Genomic DNA, 17,516 nt, shown 5'->3' on the forward strand with positions numbered 1-17,516 from the left:
CCATCCTCTCAGGACTCGTTCTTACATCACCAATGTCCTCGACGCAGGTTCTACGTACCGAATACGCACGAATTCAAGTCCCAGTCAACTAGTTCACCTTCTCTCGGGGAGAGCCAGCGAAAAAACAGCTCGATCAAAAGGATCGTGGAAGAAAAATAGGCAAAAACGCTCGCGACGACCTTTCGAGAGCCAAAAACGTTTCGAAAGCAAGGCGAGGCCGCGTCAAGGTCAACCTTCGCTTCCGATCGACATTTTTCATGTCGATCCGCGGCTGGAGAACTCTCGTCCCTGAGATCACCTTCACCGTGAGCCGATCTCGAGGGAGTTCGCCGACGTTCGCGCGCGCTCCGCGAGGAAATGTCAAGGAGCAGCAGGTAGACGCGCGATGGCGTTGGTGTTGGTGCGACCCTGCGCCACGGTTAGGCCTTAGTTAGTGGGCCATGGCCGCCTCGCAGCTATAAGGAACAGGAGAGGCGGTTCAAATATTTTATTAGCCCGAGATTAACAGCCCTTCCACGGGTCGGTAGTTCCTGGAGGATCTGCCGTTGGCTACGACTAATCGCACGGGAATGACCGACCAGATGTACGTACTTCCTGCTGTTCCTTCGTTCCTTCTTTCAACGTTGAACGAGAAGCGTGCTTCAAAAAGGTGTTCGATTTCGAGAGAATTAAATAGAGATTTAGGTTGCATTTGTGAATTGCTGGTCTGTGATGATTCATTGGGATCTTAAATTGGGTTTATAAGTTCTGTTTGAAATGTGCAATTGATTATCGCAGTGAGTTTCTCTGTAGGGAATGATGCGTTGAAGAATTGATTGTTTAACGATCCTACGTGCATTCTAAATTGAAGCCCTCAACATCAGAGCGACGAGATGTACGTACTTCCTGCTCTTCTTCGTTCCTTCTTTCATCGTTGAACTAGAGGCGTACTTCAAAAGGTGTTCGATTTTGAGAAAATTGAAAAGAAATTGAGGCTGCATTTGTGAATTGCTGGCCTGTGATGATTTATTGGGTTTATAAGTTCTGTTTGAAATGTGCAATTGATTATTTCAGAGAGTTTCGCTGTAGAGAATGATGCGTTAAGGAATTGATTATTTAACGATCCTACGTGCATTCTAAATTGAATCCCTCAACATCAGAGCGTACAGCTCGTTACGATGGACGTGATAGACACGAAATCCGACATAATAAAGATCAGTCTGGTCTGATTCGGTTATTTCTGCTTTAAGCAATCAAGGTTACACAATGTTGCATGTGTCATGTGCTCGTCATCCAGTTGAAATTTACACGTGTTCAAACATTATTAATTTTAGCCATCTTCGCGAGACAATAAATCCCGCAGCGTTTATTATAGTAACGTTGGGTAAATTTGGTCGCGCATTTGACACGTTGAAATTAATTAAATTAATAAAAATAAATAGAGGCAGGAGCGTAAGGACGGTGTAATATTTTTAGCGAGTGTTTGGATCACGCGCGCGGCTCTGTAATGCGAACAATTTTCGCGTTAACGACGAGGTTATTTGAGTAGGTGGCTTCTTCGATTATTTCAAGAAGCGTGGTATAATCGATGTTTTCGCGGCTAGCCTCTAATTCCTCTCCGTCAGCTGACGGAACTTAATCGAGGGGAATGAATGCTTACTCGGAATCTGAGTTTCCATAGACGACTTGAAAGTCGAGCCACCTGTTTCACGAAGTTAACAAATTGAACGTGTTCCACCGTCTGACGTGCGATTTCAAGAATTTTATTCGATCATCATCGTGCGAAAGAGTTGTTCAAACTAAACGCTCAGTCTTCCTGGAACCTTACTAATTGTAAATGAAACCAAAAGCTCGGAAAGAATTTCGCGCTAAAAACAATAGAGCTCTCCAGGAAAAAAAGTTAAATATTTACCCATAAAAACTCTCGAAGTGCGAAACATCGAGAATTGTATAAGCAATGAAGCTTGAAAAATGGAACAAAAAAATGTTGGGCGACGTAATACAATTTTCATTTCGCACGGTGGAAAAAATTCAAGTCCCGGAGCAATCAAATATTTGTGCGAATCCAATTTTAAGAAGAACGCTTGAAAAGACGACGGACGGCTCTCTTAGAGCACATTATGAAGCGAAGAAACAAAGCAGACGGGACTTTCGGGAAAGCCTTTGCGCGCTGCTTCAACGGCCAACGCAACGGCGTCTTTTTGGACGTCCCTTTGCGAGGAGCGGCTTAAAACGGCTGGAATTGAGCGGTGTCAAAGACTGGCGGCTCTATCGCGTCGAGAACGAGCATTTCGTTAATTGCAGCGACGAAAATCTCACGACCAATCTCGAGATGGACGCGCTCACGCGATCATCGGTGGGATGGATGCTTCGTAAAGAGCGCGTAATGCCAGTTTTCCACGCGCAAGAGTCACTGTCATCGCTCGACCAGCGCCAATTTCGACGCAAATGCTCGCTGAAAACCAAACAGTCGACGATGCAATCAGTTCTGCGTTAATTAAAAAGTCAAAGCGAAATTTACACGTGCAGATACTTTCTGACAGTAAATTTTAAAGGTCTTCCTATGAATAACGAGGGAGACTTCAAAGAAATGATTACGTTAACTTATGATGGAGATTCTGTAGAGATACCTGGGACCAAAACCACTGTTATCAGTCGGTGGTACAGTCAGTTCTGCGTCAATTAAGAAACCAAAGCGAAATTTACACGTGCAGATACTTTCTGATAATAAATTTTAAAGGTCTTCCTATAAACAGCGAGGAAGACTTCAAAGAAATGATTACGTTAACTTATGATGGAGATCCTGTAGAGATACCTGGGACCAAAACCACTGTAATCCATATTTTGCGGAGTTCTAAATATATCAGAATTTACACCGCAACAAGGATACTTTCGCGAATTATAGCAGTCGAGGTAATATCGGGTCTTGCGCCAGTTAGAAATTAATTGAAAGCTACGAGCACATAAACTGGTGCCACCGATATTGGCGCCATTTAGCTGGCGTACTCTTGGCGCCAATAAACTTTGCATGTGGAAACGTGGCTTAACGCGGGGGGGCTGAAGATTTACTGGCGACAGATCGGTCCGTTGTTTCTCGCGTATTTCTCGTAAAATTCCCTGGTGAAAGCCGTGTTCGCGCGGCCGCCAGACAGGAAACCCATTCGTAAACTCGAAATTTCAATCGCACTTCCGGTCAGTAACGATCCCCACCTCGTAAATCCCCGGCGAAACACTGAATTTCGAGTGTGGAGCGTCGTTGGCTTAGGATGATAGTCGTCTCGTCCAGCGTGCGGAACCTTTTACTTGCGTTATGTATTTTACGAGTTGAAAGGGGTGGGTGTCGGATGCGGGTAATTGTTTGGGTAGGAGTAATGGCGACTCGAGGAGGAATTTCGATTTGGGAAATTGCTGTGCACGAACTATATTCTCTTGAACGATACTAAATAATTATTTACGACAGCAGAATACGTGTTAAAATAGATACACCTCGAGTAGACGATTTAAACAGAACCTAAAGTAAATATCTCGTACAATCAGGAAACTAATTGCTTGAGAATCAAAGAAATTAAAAAACGATTGTTTACTCCAATTATGAAACACATTTCTCTGTACACCCCACGCGTGCACAGAACGCACGGGACCCACTGAGAACGCAGCAAACGGGTTACAAGACTTACAAAGCGCCTAATTGCCGGACCGTTTCATTCACAACTCCGCCAGAGGAGGAGGAGGAGGAAAAAACGAGCTGAAACGAGAGAAGAAGAAGAAAAAAAGCGTATTGTCGCGTGAACGACAACAGGTCCGTCAGTTTTTGCCGCAGCGGTGCAATTAAACGGGGCCCACGCGTCGTAGGGCCGCTAGATGGATCCATGGAGCAATTAAGACGGACTTAATTAATTAACACGTCTCTATTCTGGCGTTAATTCTCGACGCGAGAAACCGTGACGACCGTGACCCACGCCCACCGTGTCTCTTCCTCGACTGCTATTTATTTTTTTCTTTTCTCTTTTCTCGTTCGTCTCTCTTTCTTCTCGCTGCTTCGAACGCGACGCGTCGTTGCAGACGCGCGCCAGTTTTCACGGCCAGCTCTTCCGGTTCCGAGCGAAATCGCGGTCCGTTTAGTCGCGGTGAACGTGGCGGCTGAACCAGAGAATCGCGGTTTCGCATGATATTCCAGGGGCTGAAAATGAATTTACGCGGCGCGCAATCGGTAGCTGCGGGTGGCTTCTAATTGAAATTAGAAGGGTTTCGCGTGGAATTATGAGATTGCTGGGAACAGGACTGAAATTAATCGCTGCACTGTGCAACCATTTGAGGTTACCCTTGCTGACCTACGATAAAGTATGCTATAGTAAAAAATGGAATAATGGAAATTCTCAAGTTATAACTGTACGTAGAATTACAGAAGTTCGATGTTAACGATATAATTAGTAAAATCTATGATTGATTCTGAAATCAAGCAGATCTTATGTGATACCTAAATTGAAGTTTTGAGGTTAACCATAGAAGCCAGCTGATTAGAAGTTCCATTACAGAGTTGGGTAGACTCGAAGTTGTCTGTGGAATGAGGAAGCTTCAAGATTCGAAGTAGAATGGAGAAGTTTCGAAATTACACGCGTATCTATCATAAACTTTGAATACAGCGAAAGAAAGCATGTTGTTATTTTAAATTTGAAGTCAAAATTGATAATTAACTAGCGATGAAATTTACCATTTTTGGTATTCGAGTTCGATAAGTCCCTCTTCGCTCGTACTTGGAAAGCTCTCGAGAAAATGTTTGGGAATTTAAGGGGCCTCTTCGAGTCTTCTGCCGTCTAAGAACGTCGCAAAGTGTCTGGCTAATGAGCACGACGTGATACGTTTGATCGTCCGCTGCGCGATATAACGACTCAATTAATTATTCTCAAGTAGCGTTGATCGTCGTGCCTGCGTATTGAAACGAGTTCCAGGGGCACACTGTGAACACACTTTAGCTCCCATCGGCTCTACGGTCCGTTCTATTCATTATTATTCAATAATATTTTATTCTAAACATCGTTTATCTTAAATATTTTCCAAATTGTTTCCGTCGCATTAAAAATTGTCCATACTATTTCTACTGATAGAATTAATCGTGAAACTTTCTTTAAACAACGATGCTATCAATCATTATTTGTCACAAAAACCCTACCCTAGTTTCTCCTAGTTAAAGTCTTCCTGTATCCAGATGTTCGACCAGGACTTTCACGCTTCATCAGAACTCACGTATTAAAGCTCGTTGCCTAGCTTTCCAAACAGTACCCTCATCTAACTCCTATCAACGTTCATCTAACTTCCCTCAAATTAAATATCTGTGGTGTGAAACTTCTCTTGCCTTCGAATGTCTACCAAAATTATTCTTCACTTAATTCTTATCTGACAAACTAAAAAAAATCCAAAACCTCCGTTTTCACCAATCAAGATGAAATTTTATCGTGCGTAGCATTTAACCACCCCCAAAAGAAACATCAAGGCGACGAAAAAATAGAATTAAAGATCATAACCTAGCCCACAATAAAACACTGTAAAAAAATATAAAAACAATTTCTGAAACAGAAGAAAATCGAAGAAGTTTCGGTTCGTTTTGTCACGTTTGGGGGCATCGTTCGTTAAAGGGTTGAAGAGTGGTTCGATGAAACGGAACGAAGGCAGCCGTGTGTTCGATACGGCCGATCCTATCGCCAGGCATCGTTAGCGGAGATGGATGGCGAGTGAGATCGGTCGGTCAGCTTGAAATTTGCATCGCGCTATAAAACTGTGCACGCACGCGGCCGTGCTTCTGGTTATGTCAGCATCCTCTGCCAGACAATGGACGACCCCGCGTTATTGTTCGGCACGCCTGTGTACACAGCTCGAGTGTATGGCTACTATTTCATGGTGATTCTTACTAATCGATGTAATCGCGTGTGTACGTGTGTACGCGTATCCACGTGCAACCAGCGTACGCCTGCCGAGTTTCGACGCTTTCCGATTTCGTTCCACGATTTACGCGCGCAACGGGACGCGTCGTTCGATACTTCTGCCACCCCCCCTGCTTTTTCGTTCAACCCTCGTCGCGATCCGATGAATTCCCGAGAAATTTAATATTCCACTTTTTAGGAGATACCTGAACGCGCGTGTGTGCGCTGTTCGCAACGAAACGTATATTTTTTGGTGATTCTCCAGCGTTTGGAGAGAATTGGCATTTTGCAGGGAGAGCTTAACTTTTGTTGCTTTATGGAAACGATGCTTTGAGGTTTTTTTCACCGCTGTGTACGCGTTCGTTCGTCGCTGCTGGGGTGTACGATATTTTTTTGCTATCTCTTTCGCAGAGATGGTTTATGGAAAGTTTCATTTTTTTAATCGTACGAAACGACGCTTTGGGATTATTTATTTTTTTTTTTGTGAGGTGTATGTCTATGTATATACATAGTGAAATATGTTTTTTGATACCTCTTTGCGGTTTTCTGCTACTTCTTCCTAAAATTTTTTTCAAAAATATGTTGTCTTTCGTTCGTATATTTTGAATACAGTTCAAGAATAAATAAGTACTTTGAATTATGTTTGAAAGTACCAGCTGTTTGCCGACTACTGGAGTTAACATCCGTCTATGTTCGTAATACTGAGTGCAAAGAGGTTTAAGTAAAACATTTATGGGGTAGGATTGTCGGTTGCTCATTAAAACGTGGAACCAGCCACTCTGTCGACAAATCTTATTTGGCTTACACTCTGTGCCTGCCCTGTTATCACGAATGCTCTTTGTGTTTTACGAAATGCACACTGCTGAATAGTTAACAAGCCTGTGTCAGTCTTATTAGTTCGCGTCAACTGAAATCAACCTTAATTGGCAATAAATAACACGCCATTAAAAATCCACAAAGATATAAAAATAATCATACGAATCTCTAAAAGTATTATTTACATTTTTCATTTTCATTGAACAGAATTTCTCCTTGTAATACATTAGAACACTTTAAATCTTACGCAAAAATCTCGCTATAATTATCAGATTATTAAAATCAGATAGGAATTCGCACGAATCTCTAAAAGTATTATTTACATTTCTCATTTTCATTGAACAAAATTTCTCCTCGTAATACATTAGAACACTTTAAATCTTACGCAAAAATCTCGCTATAATTATCAGATTATTAAAATCAGATAGGAATTCGAGCATAAATTTCAGGGAATTGAATATTAAATTGAATGTTATTAAAATATTTGCATAAAACGCGCAAGTATATTTCTTCTGTAAGTCGAGGGAATTACGACTCGATCGCGTGCCAGCGTTCGATAAGTCGTCACGAATTAATCGCGGAATGCCTGAGGGGGTGCTCGTAATTCTCGTCGCAGTAAAATTCATCGCCGTTCGAGGGTTGCGCCTAGCGTTCCATCAAGGAATTCGCTTCGGCTCTGCTCCTTTTCTCCTTTTTATTTGCCTTTCCGCGCTGTTGTTCGCGGCGTTGTTTGCGAACCCAGAAACATTCAGCGAGCGGCTGCAGGAATAAAAGCGCGAGATGTTTGCGAGGAAGCCTCGCGACGCGTCCATCAAGATCGCGTTCCGAATTTTTACGGGGCCTTTTAAATGGCTGCGATAAAACGGTGGACGTACAACGTTTAAACGAACAATCCTGAGCCTCGCAACGGTAATTGCAAACATAATATAACCGCGTTTAATTTTCTGATCGCAGTTTTTGTAACTCGCGTCCCTTTTTGCTTTTGATTTTTTTTTCAATTACTTCTGCGAACCACATTGATACAATTTACTGTATTCGAGCGTCATAAAAATCGACGCTATCGTGGTACTTCGTGTTACGATAATTATGAAATTGGCTAATTAAGAGCGACGGAGAGAAATTGCTAGCAACTTTTTCGCGAAAAAGAACCGCGCTGGTTTTAATTACCGTGCAGAACCGCGGGTTGCTTTCGTTGCAATTACGTTACGTTGGAAGAAATAGGCTGAACCATTAAACGCGCAGCTGAAAATGTAGAAACACCTGTGACGGATTAGTCATCCTCAAACATACTGTCTCGAGGAAACTAAACGTGAAATATTTCTACGCTCTCGAACTGTGTAACGCGCGCAAACACATAAATTAAGGACACGTTTAGCGGTAGTCACTATGGTGTTCGAATGATATTTGCGGATCGAGTAAATCATCCGAGACGTGTCTGTTCTTTCAGTTCCACGGTTTCATTATAGTTTGTACAAGTGATTATGCCAATTAATTATATACTATTTCATTAGTTGTAGATGAAGCGAATTGATGTCGAACGATCAATTTCCTCTTTAAAAAAAGTCACTACACATTCTCGCCTAATTTTTTTCGCGCAAAATAAGCTCCTCGATCGCATTTCTCGTATCCGTACGCTAATTAGCTAGCTCGTAAAAATTTCAATCTCGATTTCCTCGAGAATGGTCTCTCGAATGAAAAAATGGGTTACTCTATACTTTCGTAGTCGTGTACACAGGTTCAGTCTCTTTTCAATGGTATTACTGCGAATTGGAAACATCTTTCGCGTTATTACGCGTTTCGAGGGTGCAGAATTTTCAATTTTCACGAGCACGACTCGTCGAAGACTTGGCACGCCAATTGCTTCGTTTTTAAACACATTCACCAGTTGCAAATAAAGGTCTAACCGATCGCAAACACTCGCGCGAGCCCCCCGTGGGTCTACGATACGTTCGAGAGCCTCGTCTACGTCTTGACGCTGAAACTTAACTCGCGTGAAGAGTCTGCAGGGATTAATCAACGTCTTCGAGATTAACACGGACTGGTTCCTCGATATTTCACGGTGCTCGCGTCCGCCCTCGTACTTCCTCGCCGCTCCATGCACAAACAGCTATATCTACTTAGCTCAATTGATTTTAGCCGGCGTCGATGAAGGATTAAGTGGCCTGGATTATCGTTCGCAGCGTTTCTTGATCCGTGGTACACGATCCGCGAGGAACAACGCGAGTTTTCGCCGATCTCTCGACTCGTTAGCAAAAACTCGCGTTAACTATCCGACATTGGTATATTTCTGAATATCTCAGATCAGAATCTGAAATTTTTACCAGCCATGCTCGAATTTGGAAGCGTGGAGATTCAGTGAGAATTTTTTTTAAATCTAGAAAATCGTCGACGATCAAGTCCATCAAATATTCCAAACGCAAAGCGCAGGCATTTAACGCGTTGAACAGAAGAAGGAAACGAGAAATCGCGGTTTTGTTAACGAAGACGCAAAATGACGATGTACACAATGTTGGTACTGAAATTTATACCAGCCATGCTCGAATTTGGAAGCGTGGAGATTCAGTGAGAATTTTTTTTTAAATCTAGAAGATCGTCGATAATCAAGTCGATCAAAAATTCGAAACGCAAAGCACAGACATTTAACGTGTTAGAGAGAAGGAAACGAGAAATCGTGGTTTTGTTAATGAAGACGCAAAATGACACAATGTGGTACCGACTGCGACAGAGATTCGTACCGCAGGCAATTATTCTTCGTTTCTACATAACGATCAATGCATACGATACGAGCGGCCGTTTATGTATATTTCAGAACGAGTGATTCGGGCCAGAATTTCGCACGATTCCACGGCTACTGTATTATGCATTCTCAATCAGCGGAGTGGAACGCTTCTCTTTTCCGCGGGACGCGGCGCAACAATCCCGCTACGAGGAACTCGCAACAAAAATGGCGAAACGCTCATCTCATTCCGGCAAGCGAAAGACGAACGTCTTTCTGCTGTCTGAGAATTCCTCCTGAGCTAGATTTTATTTAATCTACGCTAAAATCACTCTCACCAATCGTGCGATTATAAACCACAATTTCTTCTTCTATAATCATCTCCCAAAATTTCTCTAAAAATAAACAAACTATACTTTACGCATGATCTATCATATAGAATACTGTATGAGATTCTACTCAGCTGTTTTGCCTTGCTGGAAATCGACCAACGTATCTGTTACTCAATATCCTCGAGCTAGATTTTATTTAATCTACACTAAAATCATTCGTACCAATCGTGCGATTAATGTTAATTATAAACCACAATTTTTTCTTTTATAATCATCTCCCAAAATTTGTCTAAAAATAAAGGAACTATACTTTACATATTATCTATCATATAGATTATTATATGAAATTCTACTCAGCTGTTTCGTCCTGCTAGAAATCAAGCATCATAATTATATACCACAATTTTTTCTTCCATAATCATCTCCCAAAATTTCTCTAAAAATAATCAAACTATATTTTACATACGATCTATGATATAGATTACTATACGAGATTCTGCTCAGCTGTTTTGCCTTGCTGGAAATCAACCAACATATCTGTTACTCAATATCCTCGAGCACAAAACTCTCAGTGCTCGCTGAAATGATCGGCGAACAGTTTAAATTGCGCAGCACACAGGCGAGCGTGTGTACAGTACTTTTGAATTCTGTATCAGCCCGGGAAGTTTCATGGAAATCTGTGCAGCATGCTGGTTCCCTTGTTACACTTCAACTACGGGCAACAGACTTCAAGGAGCGGGGAATTGATTTCAGACCGCCCGTGAGGGGACTCCTTTGTCGTAAGTCGCCTCGCAGGAGTATCGAAGGAGCTCCCGTCGCGCGTTTGTCCTCGCTCGTATGGCCAGAAATTTGCAATAATTCATGAAAGTAGAGGAGGCGTATCCGCCGCGCAACTTCTCCATGATACGACGCTCTTCGTTCCTCGAAAGCTTCTCGAGCTTGATTCACCGGGAAAAATGCAATATCCTCGACGAGAAATTGTCGTCCCTGCGGTTGTTTTCTCTGACATTTAATGGCTGCAACCCTACGGTTTATTTGCGCAGACTTACATCCCTTTTTTTACAGTACAATAAAACGAGGAGGAGTAAAAGAGACATTTTTTTTACTCTTCAAATTTTTCCCACTTCTGTCCCTAATAAAGAATTTTTATCTCTCAGTGCAAAAATATTTTGCTATTTTTATCAAGAATTCAATAATAAATTTCAATAAAAAAAATCTAAGAATTTTTGCATAATAATACAAGTATTTGATTTTAGTAATTTCTAGCTAATAATTTTTGGTATTTTGACACACGATTCGAGGTATACAGAGCAAAATAGCCTTTATTTAATACGTTGCCTCGATCTCTCACATATTGCATTATGAACGGGTTAAACGAATCATAGTTCCAACGAACAGGAGATGAAAGTTCGTATGGGAAGAAAGGGTGGGCATATAGAAGAGAGTTAGAAAGTAAAGTTTTGATGTACGACCTCTTTGTCTGCTGAATTGTCCGTAGCAAATGAAGACGAATGAGGTGGGAAAGCTGAAGGAAAGAAGAAACTGGAATATCGTTGGGCTGCTTATCATACGATGAAACATCGTGCTGAGACTGTGCTCGTCGAAAGTCTGGCTGAATTTTACTAAAATTCCCTTGCCTCATTTTATGGAGAATAATGGGAATATTTTGTTACGCGATAGCGAAGAATAAATTCGACTGTAGCTCAGTATTACTTGAGAAATGTATTTCGTTTACGATCAATCTGTTTCTCTTTCCCAAAATCAAAAGTAAAATATTGATATTACTATAGAAATTAATTAAACTGAAATTTAATTATAGAAACGACTAAAGAAATTGCAAGAATATTTGAAAGCTATGAAAGTATTAAAAATAAAAAAAACAGTAAAACATAATTTTGAGAATAGTCTTTCGACAAAATTCTGATAAAAAACTTAAATAAGAGTTAACAAATTTTTATATAATCGGTATAAAGTGATTGGAGAATGAATGCTCGAAATAAAATTAGAAGAAGAGTAATACACGCGCGCGTAGACGTTGCCACAGACGAAATGTGGGTAAATTGGTCTTTAGGGTGCAATTACTATCAATCAGCTGCGTGTTCTTACAAGTATAATACAAAATAGTCGATGCGAAGGGCCGGAAACCCTCATCCTGAATTATTACGCCATTAATCCTCATTTGTGTCAGTACATTAAGCCGGGACAATCTATCAGCATCTAACTTTAAGTATCCTTCGAAGAATTTTGAATCGCCGCGCCGCGCGATCACTTGTTGGGAACTTCCCACCAAGATTATAGACGCTGGAGATGGTTTCAAACATTCATAAAAGTTTGTTGACTTCAAACTTCACGGAAAGTGACTAGAATTTACGCGTTCCGGCGATTGATGGAACTCGCGAGTTAGCGAAGTCACTGAATCGCTTAATATCAGTCATACTCGGCTAGAAATTTATGAACTGCGAATTTTCAACAAGTAACTCGCATCTCCGAGCGATTTAATCGCAAGAGACTCGCATCGTAAACCCTATGAAGTCCAAATTTTCAAAAAATAACTCGTATTTCTTCGCGATTGAATCGCAAGAGACTCGCATAGCAAACCCTTAATAAAATTTCCATATTTTTAATTATTCAAAATTGACAAAGATTAAAAACCCAATCCATTCGTATTAGAAAAGGGACTCGCATCGCAAACCCTTAATAATATTTCCATATTTTTAATTATTCAAAATTGGCAAAGATTAAAAATCCACTCCACTCGTATCAGAAACCTCGCATTTCTTCGAATTCTCTGGGAGAAGCTTAAAAATAAAAAAAATTAGGGAGATATCAGGTAACTGAGGCTGTCTGGTCCGATAGGTCCAGTTCCAGCGGAAACGTTGGCAGGAGACAAGCTCGAGAACGCTTTAAATTGTCTCGGATTCGCCTGGCCGCTGGGCTGGTGCTCGTTAAAGCGGATCCTCGCGTAAAAAGCTGCGCATAAATCTCGGCTACTGGGGATACGGTTATCGCCAGGGCGTAATCTCTCGACGCTTCTAGGTCAGTGTCTAGTGGCACGTACAGAGCGTTAGAGAGTGATGCTTCAAGAAGGCTGTTTAACGCCAGCTATCGGCCTGGTACATCTTCAATGAATTATATTTAAAATACACGCGCGCAGGAGCCGACAGAAGGGTCGATACGTTCCCTTACAATCGCTGGCGATCGAGAATGAAACGGTGGTTAACACTTGCCGCGATAAATGGAAACGTAAACACGCTGGCGTAACAAACGCAAGCATTTCAGTTTCAATATTTGATGAGAGAACAGTGGCAACTGTGCTAAATTCCTGCTACCATTTCGAGTATGTTGTGCGTATATTTTTGTACTGATTTTTTTTTTCATGAAACGCTATGTATTATATAAACATTCGCATTACTACAGTTTTAGACACGTTTGTCAACCATCGACAGCCATGTTGTTCTAATAGGAAGTGTTTTTTTTTCTTTTTCATTCTAGTGGACTTTAAAGCAAAGAAACTAGCAGTCGTTCTATAGCCATCGAGACCTGTAATTTCTCCGCGATCAAACTCCTTCGTAATTACCTTTCTCTCAAATATTTGAGGGGGATTCTAAAAATACTCGGCTGGAGATTGAAACAGAGTGTGCGTGGGCGTTATATAGCGATTCTCTGGCTCCATCGCTGCATCGTTTTTAACCTTCTTTTATTTACGACTGGGCAGCCCACTTAATTTTAGGCCTGGTAAATATTTGGACAGCACGCGGAACGATTCTTTATTTTCGTTTCGATTCGTACGCTCTCATCCGTTCGACAAATGAATGAACTAGCAGCGACTGAATGGAATTCTGTTTGATTCATGCGTTCTAAAAAAAAAAAAAAAAGAATTTTACCTAGCAAAAATGTATTCTTCACGAAATCATAGCTTAACCACATCAAGCACGAAGAATAGACTCAAAGCACAATTTCGACTAGCTTGAAAACACCTCAGCATCGACGCAGGCAAATTTTGTCCTATCAGCGTCGCAAAAACTAAATCGCCTGGAACGTAATAAAAACAAACTACCCTCCGCGGTGTCTCGAAAAGAAGCTTGCATATTCCGCCTCGTCGAAGCCGCTGAGCTTCTACAAGGGGTGGAACTCCGCGAGAGGGAGAGTCGAAACAGGGTGGATAGGGACAGGGTAAATAGCAACTCTCGAGGCTTTTTCGCGAAGGTGTCACGGCGGAAGATCCCGCTTGTCTGTACGCGCTGACGAGGATCCGCTGCCACCCCCGCGTTCTTGGTCGTTTCGCGAGCCAAGCTGCGGCAGCGAGCTACGAGCACATTTATTGCCCCGATGTAGCTACGTTATTACTCGGCGAAGTGGGCCAATGTTGGCTGGCTGGCCTGGAATCGAACTGATTAAAGCGGACCGTTCAGAAATTGCGCTTCCTCTGTTCTCTCGCCACCACCCCCTCTTAACCCTTTTTTTTTATACAGGAATTCCTTCGTTTCTCGATGGTGCGAGGTTCGTGTTTCACTTCAGAAAGTTGCAGAATGCAATGTTTTAATATTCTTATTCGTTTCTTACAGGTGTCGCTATATAAATACATGCATATATTGTAGTTTTAATTGAGGTGCTCAGAGAACGGCAGTGGCAGAATGAAATTTCATAATATTTTCATTCACTTCTTACACGTGTCACTGTATAAATACATGCATACATTGTAGTTTTAATTGAGCTTAGAGAACGAGACGGTTGTGTTATAGTTATAGAGATTTTCGCTCCACCACAGCAATATTTTATAGTATGCAAAGTAGAAGCTTAATGTATTCAGGGAGGGTCTTAAGGGGGTGGAATTTTATGGATTATTAAATGGCCAGGGTCTCTAATAAAATATTAGAGGGACAGGTAAGTAATGCTGCTTGAGTTAAATAGAGTTGGGCTCTTGTATAAACCACAGGGGTGGGTTCTCTATTTCTACCCCCTTCACCCTACACAAAGTCATTTACCCTGAAATATATTCTCGTGTAATTTCTCCACCCATCGCACAGTGTTTTCCTTCGATTGACGATTTATTAAACGCAGCAGAAAATATTGTGGTAGTCGAGGCCCTAATCACAATCACAATTGAACGTGTTGCATTTATTATACTGAAAATCCACGCGCAAACAAGAGGAACGATAACTTCGTCTTCCTGAAACCCGCCACTCGGTTTAAATCCCCAGCTCCCTAGACTACTTAAGGCGGTGAAAAGGTGAAGCTGAAAGTAAGGTCGAAACAAAAGCGGCGGGGGCCTGTTAATTAAAGTTCCGCCCTTGGAGAACGTTTCTGCCTCGCGTTCTCCGTGTCTTCGAGGGAAAGCAACGCTCTCGCCACCGAAGGCGGTCTGAATTTTTCTGCCAGAACGACGGTGAATCGCCGTTTCCCTTATTCATCGGCGGCGTAATGATTTCACGAGTGCTTCCAGGTCAACTGAGAACGAGAAGGGCATCCTACGCGCGATACTTTCGCGCGCGCGTAACAATCGTGAATCGTGGAATCGAACGTGGATTTTAGCGCCCAGTAAATTATGGGATTTTTTCTTTTATTGATAACGCGTATTGAGATTGAAAAAATACCATCCACCTTCGCAATCGATGCAAGTTTCGTGCATTTACCGCAGGTTTAAAAGCGACACCCTTTCATTAAATCCTTCTCCACGCTCGTTGACCGAGAAACGGAACGAAAACAAGACCTCAAATTCATAATATGAGTTCTGGACAGTGAACAGAATGAGAATAAAAATCTTTGCCCGCGTTTCTGGACGAACGCATTGTGGACTCTAAAACGTTGGCTTAAACCTTGGTAATCGAGTAAAAGTTCGCTTGTAAAGACAATCCTGCGAATGACTGGTTCAAAGAAGGCTGTGGTCCTTTTTGCGCCAACTAGGTTACTCGTTGGAACTGGACTATGCGAATTTTCAATACTGCATTTACTATAGCGTGCATTTTTCTTATAACTGATGAATAAAAACCCTATTCGTTTGCCATTTGGAAATACATGAGTTTGTAATTGAAAAATTGATCTACGAAAAGAGACTTTTGTCTTTCTGATCCTCTGTCATGGAGTTGGTTAATAGTGACGCGAGTCGTAGACCACTAGGTCTGACTAATGAAGAATATTCTACTTAATCTCTTTAACTGCTTACGCTGCGCATGAGACACACGATTTGCTTAGAAATTTTTCACGAAATTGACTCTGCATCACTAACACTCTACTCAAATTTGATTTCAGATTCTACTGGGACCTCTGCATGCTCCTCCTGCTGGTAGCTAATCTGATAATTCTGCCAGTCGCCATTAGTTTTTTCAATGACGACCTAAGCACTAGGTGGATAGCCTTCAACTGCCTTTCCGACACGATATTCCTCATAGACATTGTCGTCAACTTCAGGACAGGTAAGTCCTTGCAAAGTTCACAATAATTATATCAATAAAAACAAATCAGAAATTTGCTGTCCACGATACTATCGTCAGCACAGACAAATTGTTCATAATCAACACCACCAAGCAATATTAATTACTCTTCTCGTTACAAATCTGACTATAAATTAAGAAAAGCATATTTCGTCTATTCAAATGGTTCCAACGACAGCGCGAGAATAACTGCGAGAAGTTGCACAATCGAAGGCGGAAAGAGAGAGGAGAGGAGAACGCGCCTAAAAAGATCCGAAGAATATATATTCGAACGCGGATCGCGTCTGAGAATCGCAGGAAAAGTTCCTCGTCCCAATTGAACTCGGTCCGTTTGCTCGTTCGAGGGTCTTATCGACGGTGTGCCCGGGCTATTCAACTAAAATCGTTCGATCCGCGGCCATAAAAAGCCGGGGGGACGGAGAGAGCCTGGCATTTTGCTGGGCGATCACGTCGGGACTAATGGTAACCTCGTGCCCGCTGAAGAAGGGAGCCAGGAGCGATGCAAACTTTGCATTGTCGCGTGCACGTCGATGAAAAAGTACATCGAAGAAAGAACGGGCCGACCTCGTTCCTCCTCTCGTTTCTCCGTGGCCATTCTCCGCGGGGTAACCGAAGTCGCTACTTCTGCTATTCAAACGGTGAATCATTCGCCATTGTGCATATCGCTCACATATATTTAGCCACGACTATTTTATTTACTTTATTCTGTACGTGCACGTGGCTTCGCCATAGAATTCTCATTATTATAAACATTTACTATGAAGCATCGAACAAATGCCACAAAATCTTAAAAGATTCCTCTAAAATGTATCTCTTACACGGTAGTGATTGGATAATATTGTTACAAGAACCTCTCCAAGCAGTCGACTTCGAGGTAGCGTCAGTTTCATCGCCTTGAGAAAGCTCGAGCGAAGTTTGAAAAGAAGGAACTTCTAATTGTTGACATTAAAGGGGAGGCCAGAGTTGGAGGAACAGCGAGGGGGAACGAACAGAAGCGCGAAGCCTGGAAGATCGCGATGGATCGTCGAGCAAAGATAAACCATCGGAAGGCAATCGAAAATCAGGACCACTCTGTTGAATCGTCGGATTTATGGAACGCGCGAATCGAAGGGCTCGAAAGCGAACTGAACCTCCACTGGCGCGAGCATGCATCGAGATCTCGATCGCGAATGCATCCGCGATAATTATCGAATTTGTAAGGGTACGTCGTCGAGGCACGTACGGTTGGCAGCCCCTCGAGCGGGGACATTTCCTGTGCAATAATAACATTCGCTCGACAAGGCTGGTAGACCGGCTCAGACGTACCGCCACGGGGATTAATTTG

The 17,516-nt window shown here is 42.1% G+C and overlaps 1 protein-coding gene across 9 annotated transcripts in view; it reads left to right on the forward strand.

The window, feature by feature from the left end:
- Ih (hyperpolarization activated cyclic nucleotide gated potassium channel Ih) overlaps window positions 1–17,516 on the forward strand; it is a 150,299-nt gene that overhangs the window by 103,867 nt on the left and 28,916 nt on the right. For all 9 annotated transcript variants that reach the window (XM_076905945.1, XM_076905937.1, XM_076905936.1 and 6 more), the window contains one exon: window positions 16,011–16,174. In XM_076905945.1, the coding sequence (XP_076762060.1) occupies window positions 16,011–16,174 (164 nt within the window). The remainder of the gene's footprint in view (window positions 1–16,010; window positions 16,175–17,516) is intronic.

Source organism: Xylocopa sonorina, chromosome 12 (assembly GCF_050948175.1).
Source record: "Xylocopa sonorina isolate GNS202 chromosome 12, iyXylSono1_principal, whole genome shotgun sequence".
NCBI lineage: Eukaryota > Metazoa > Arthropoda > Insecta > Hymenoptera > Apidae > Xylocopa > Xylocopa sonorina.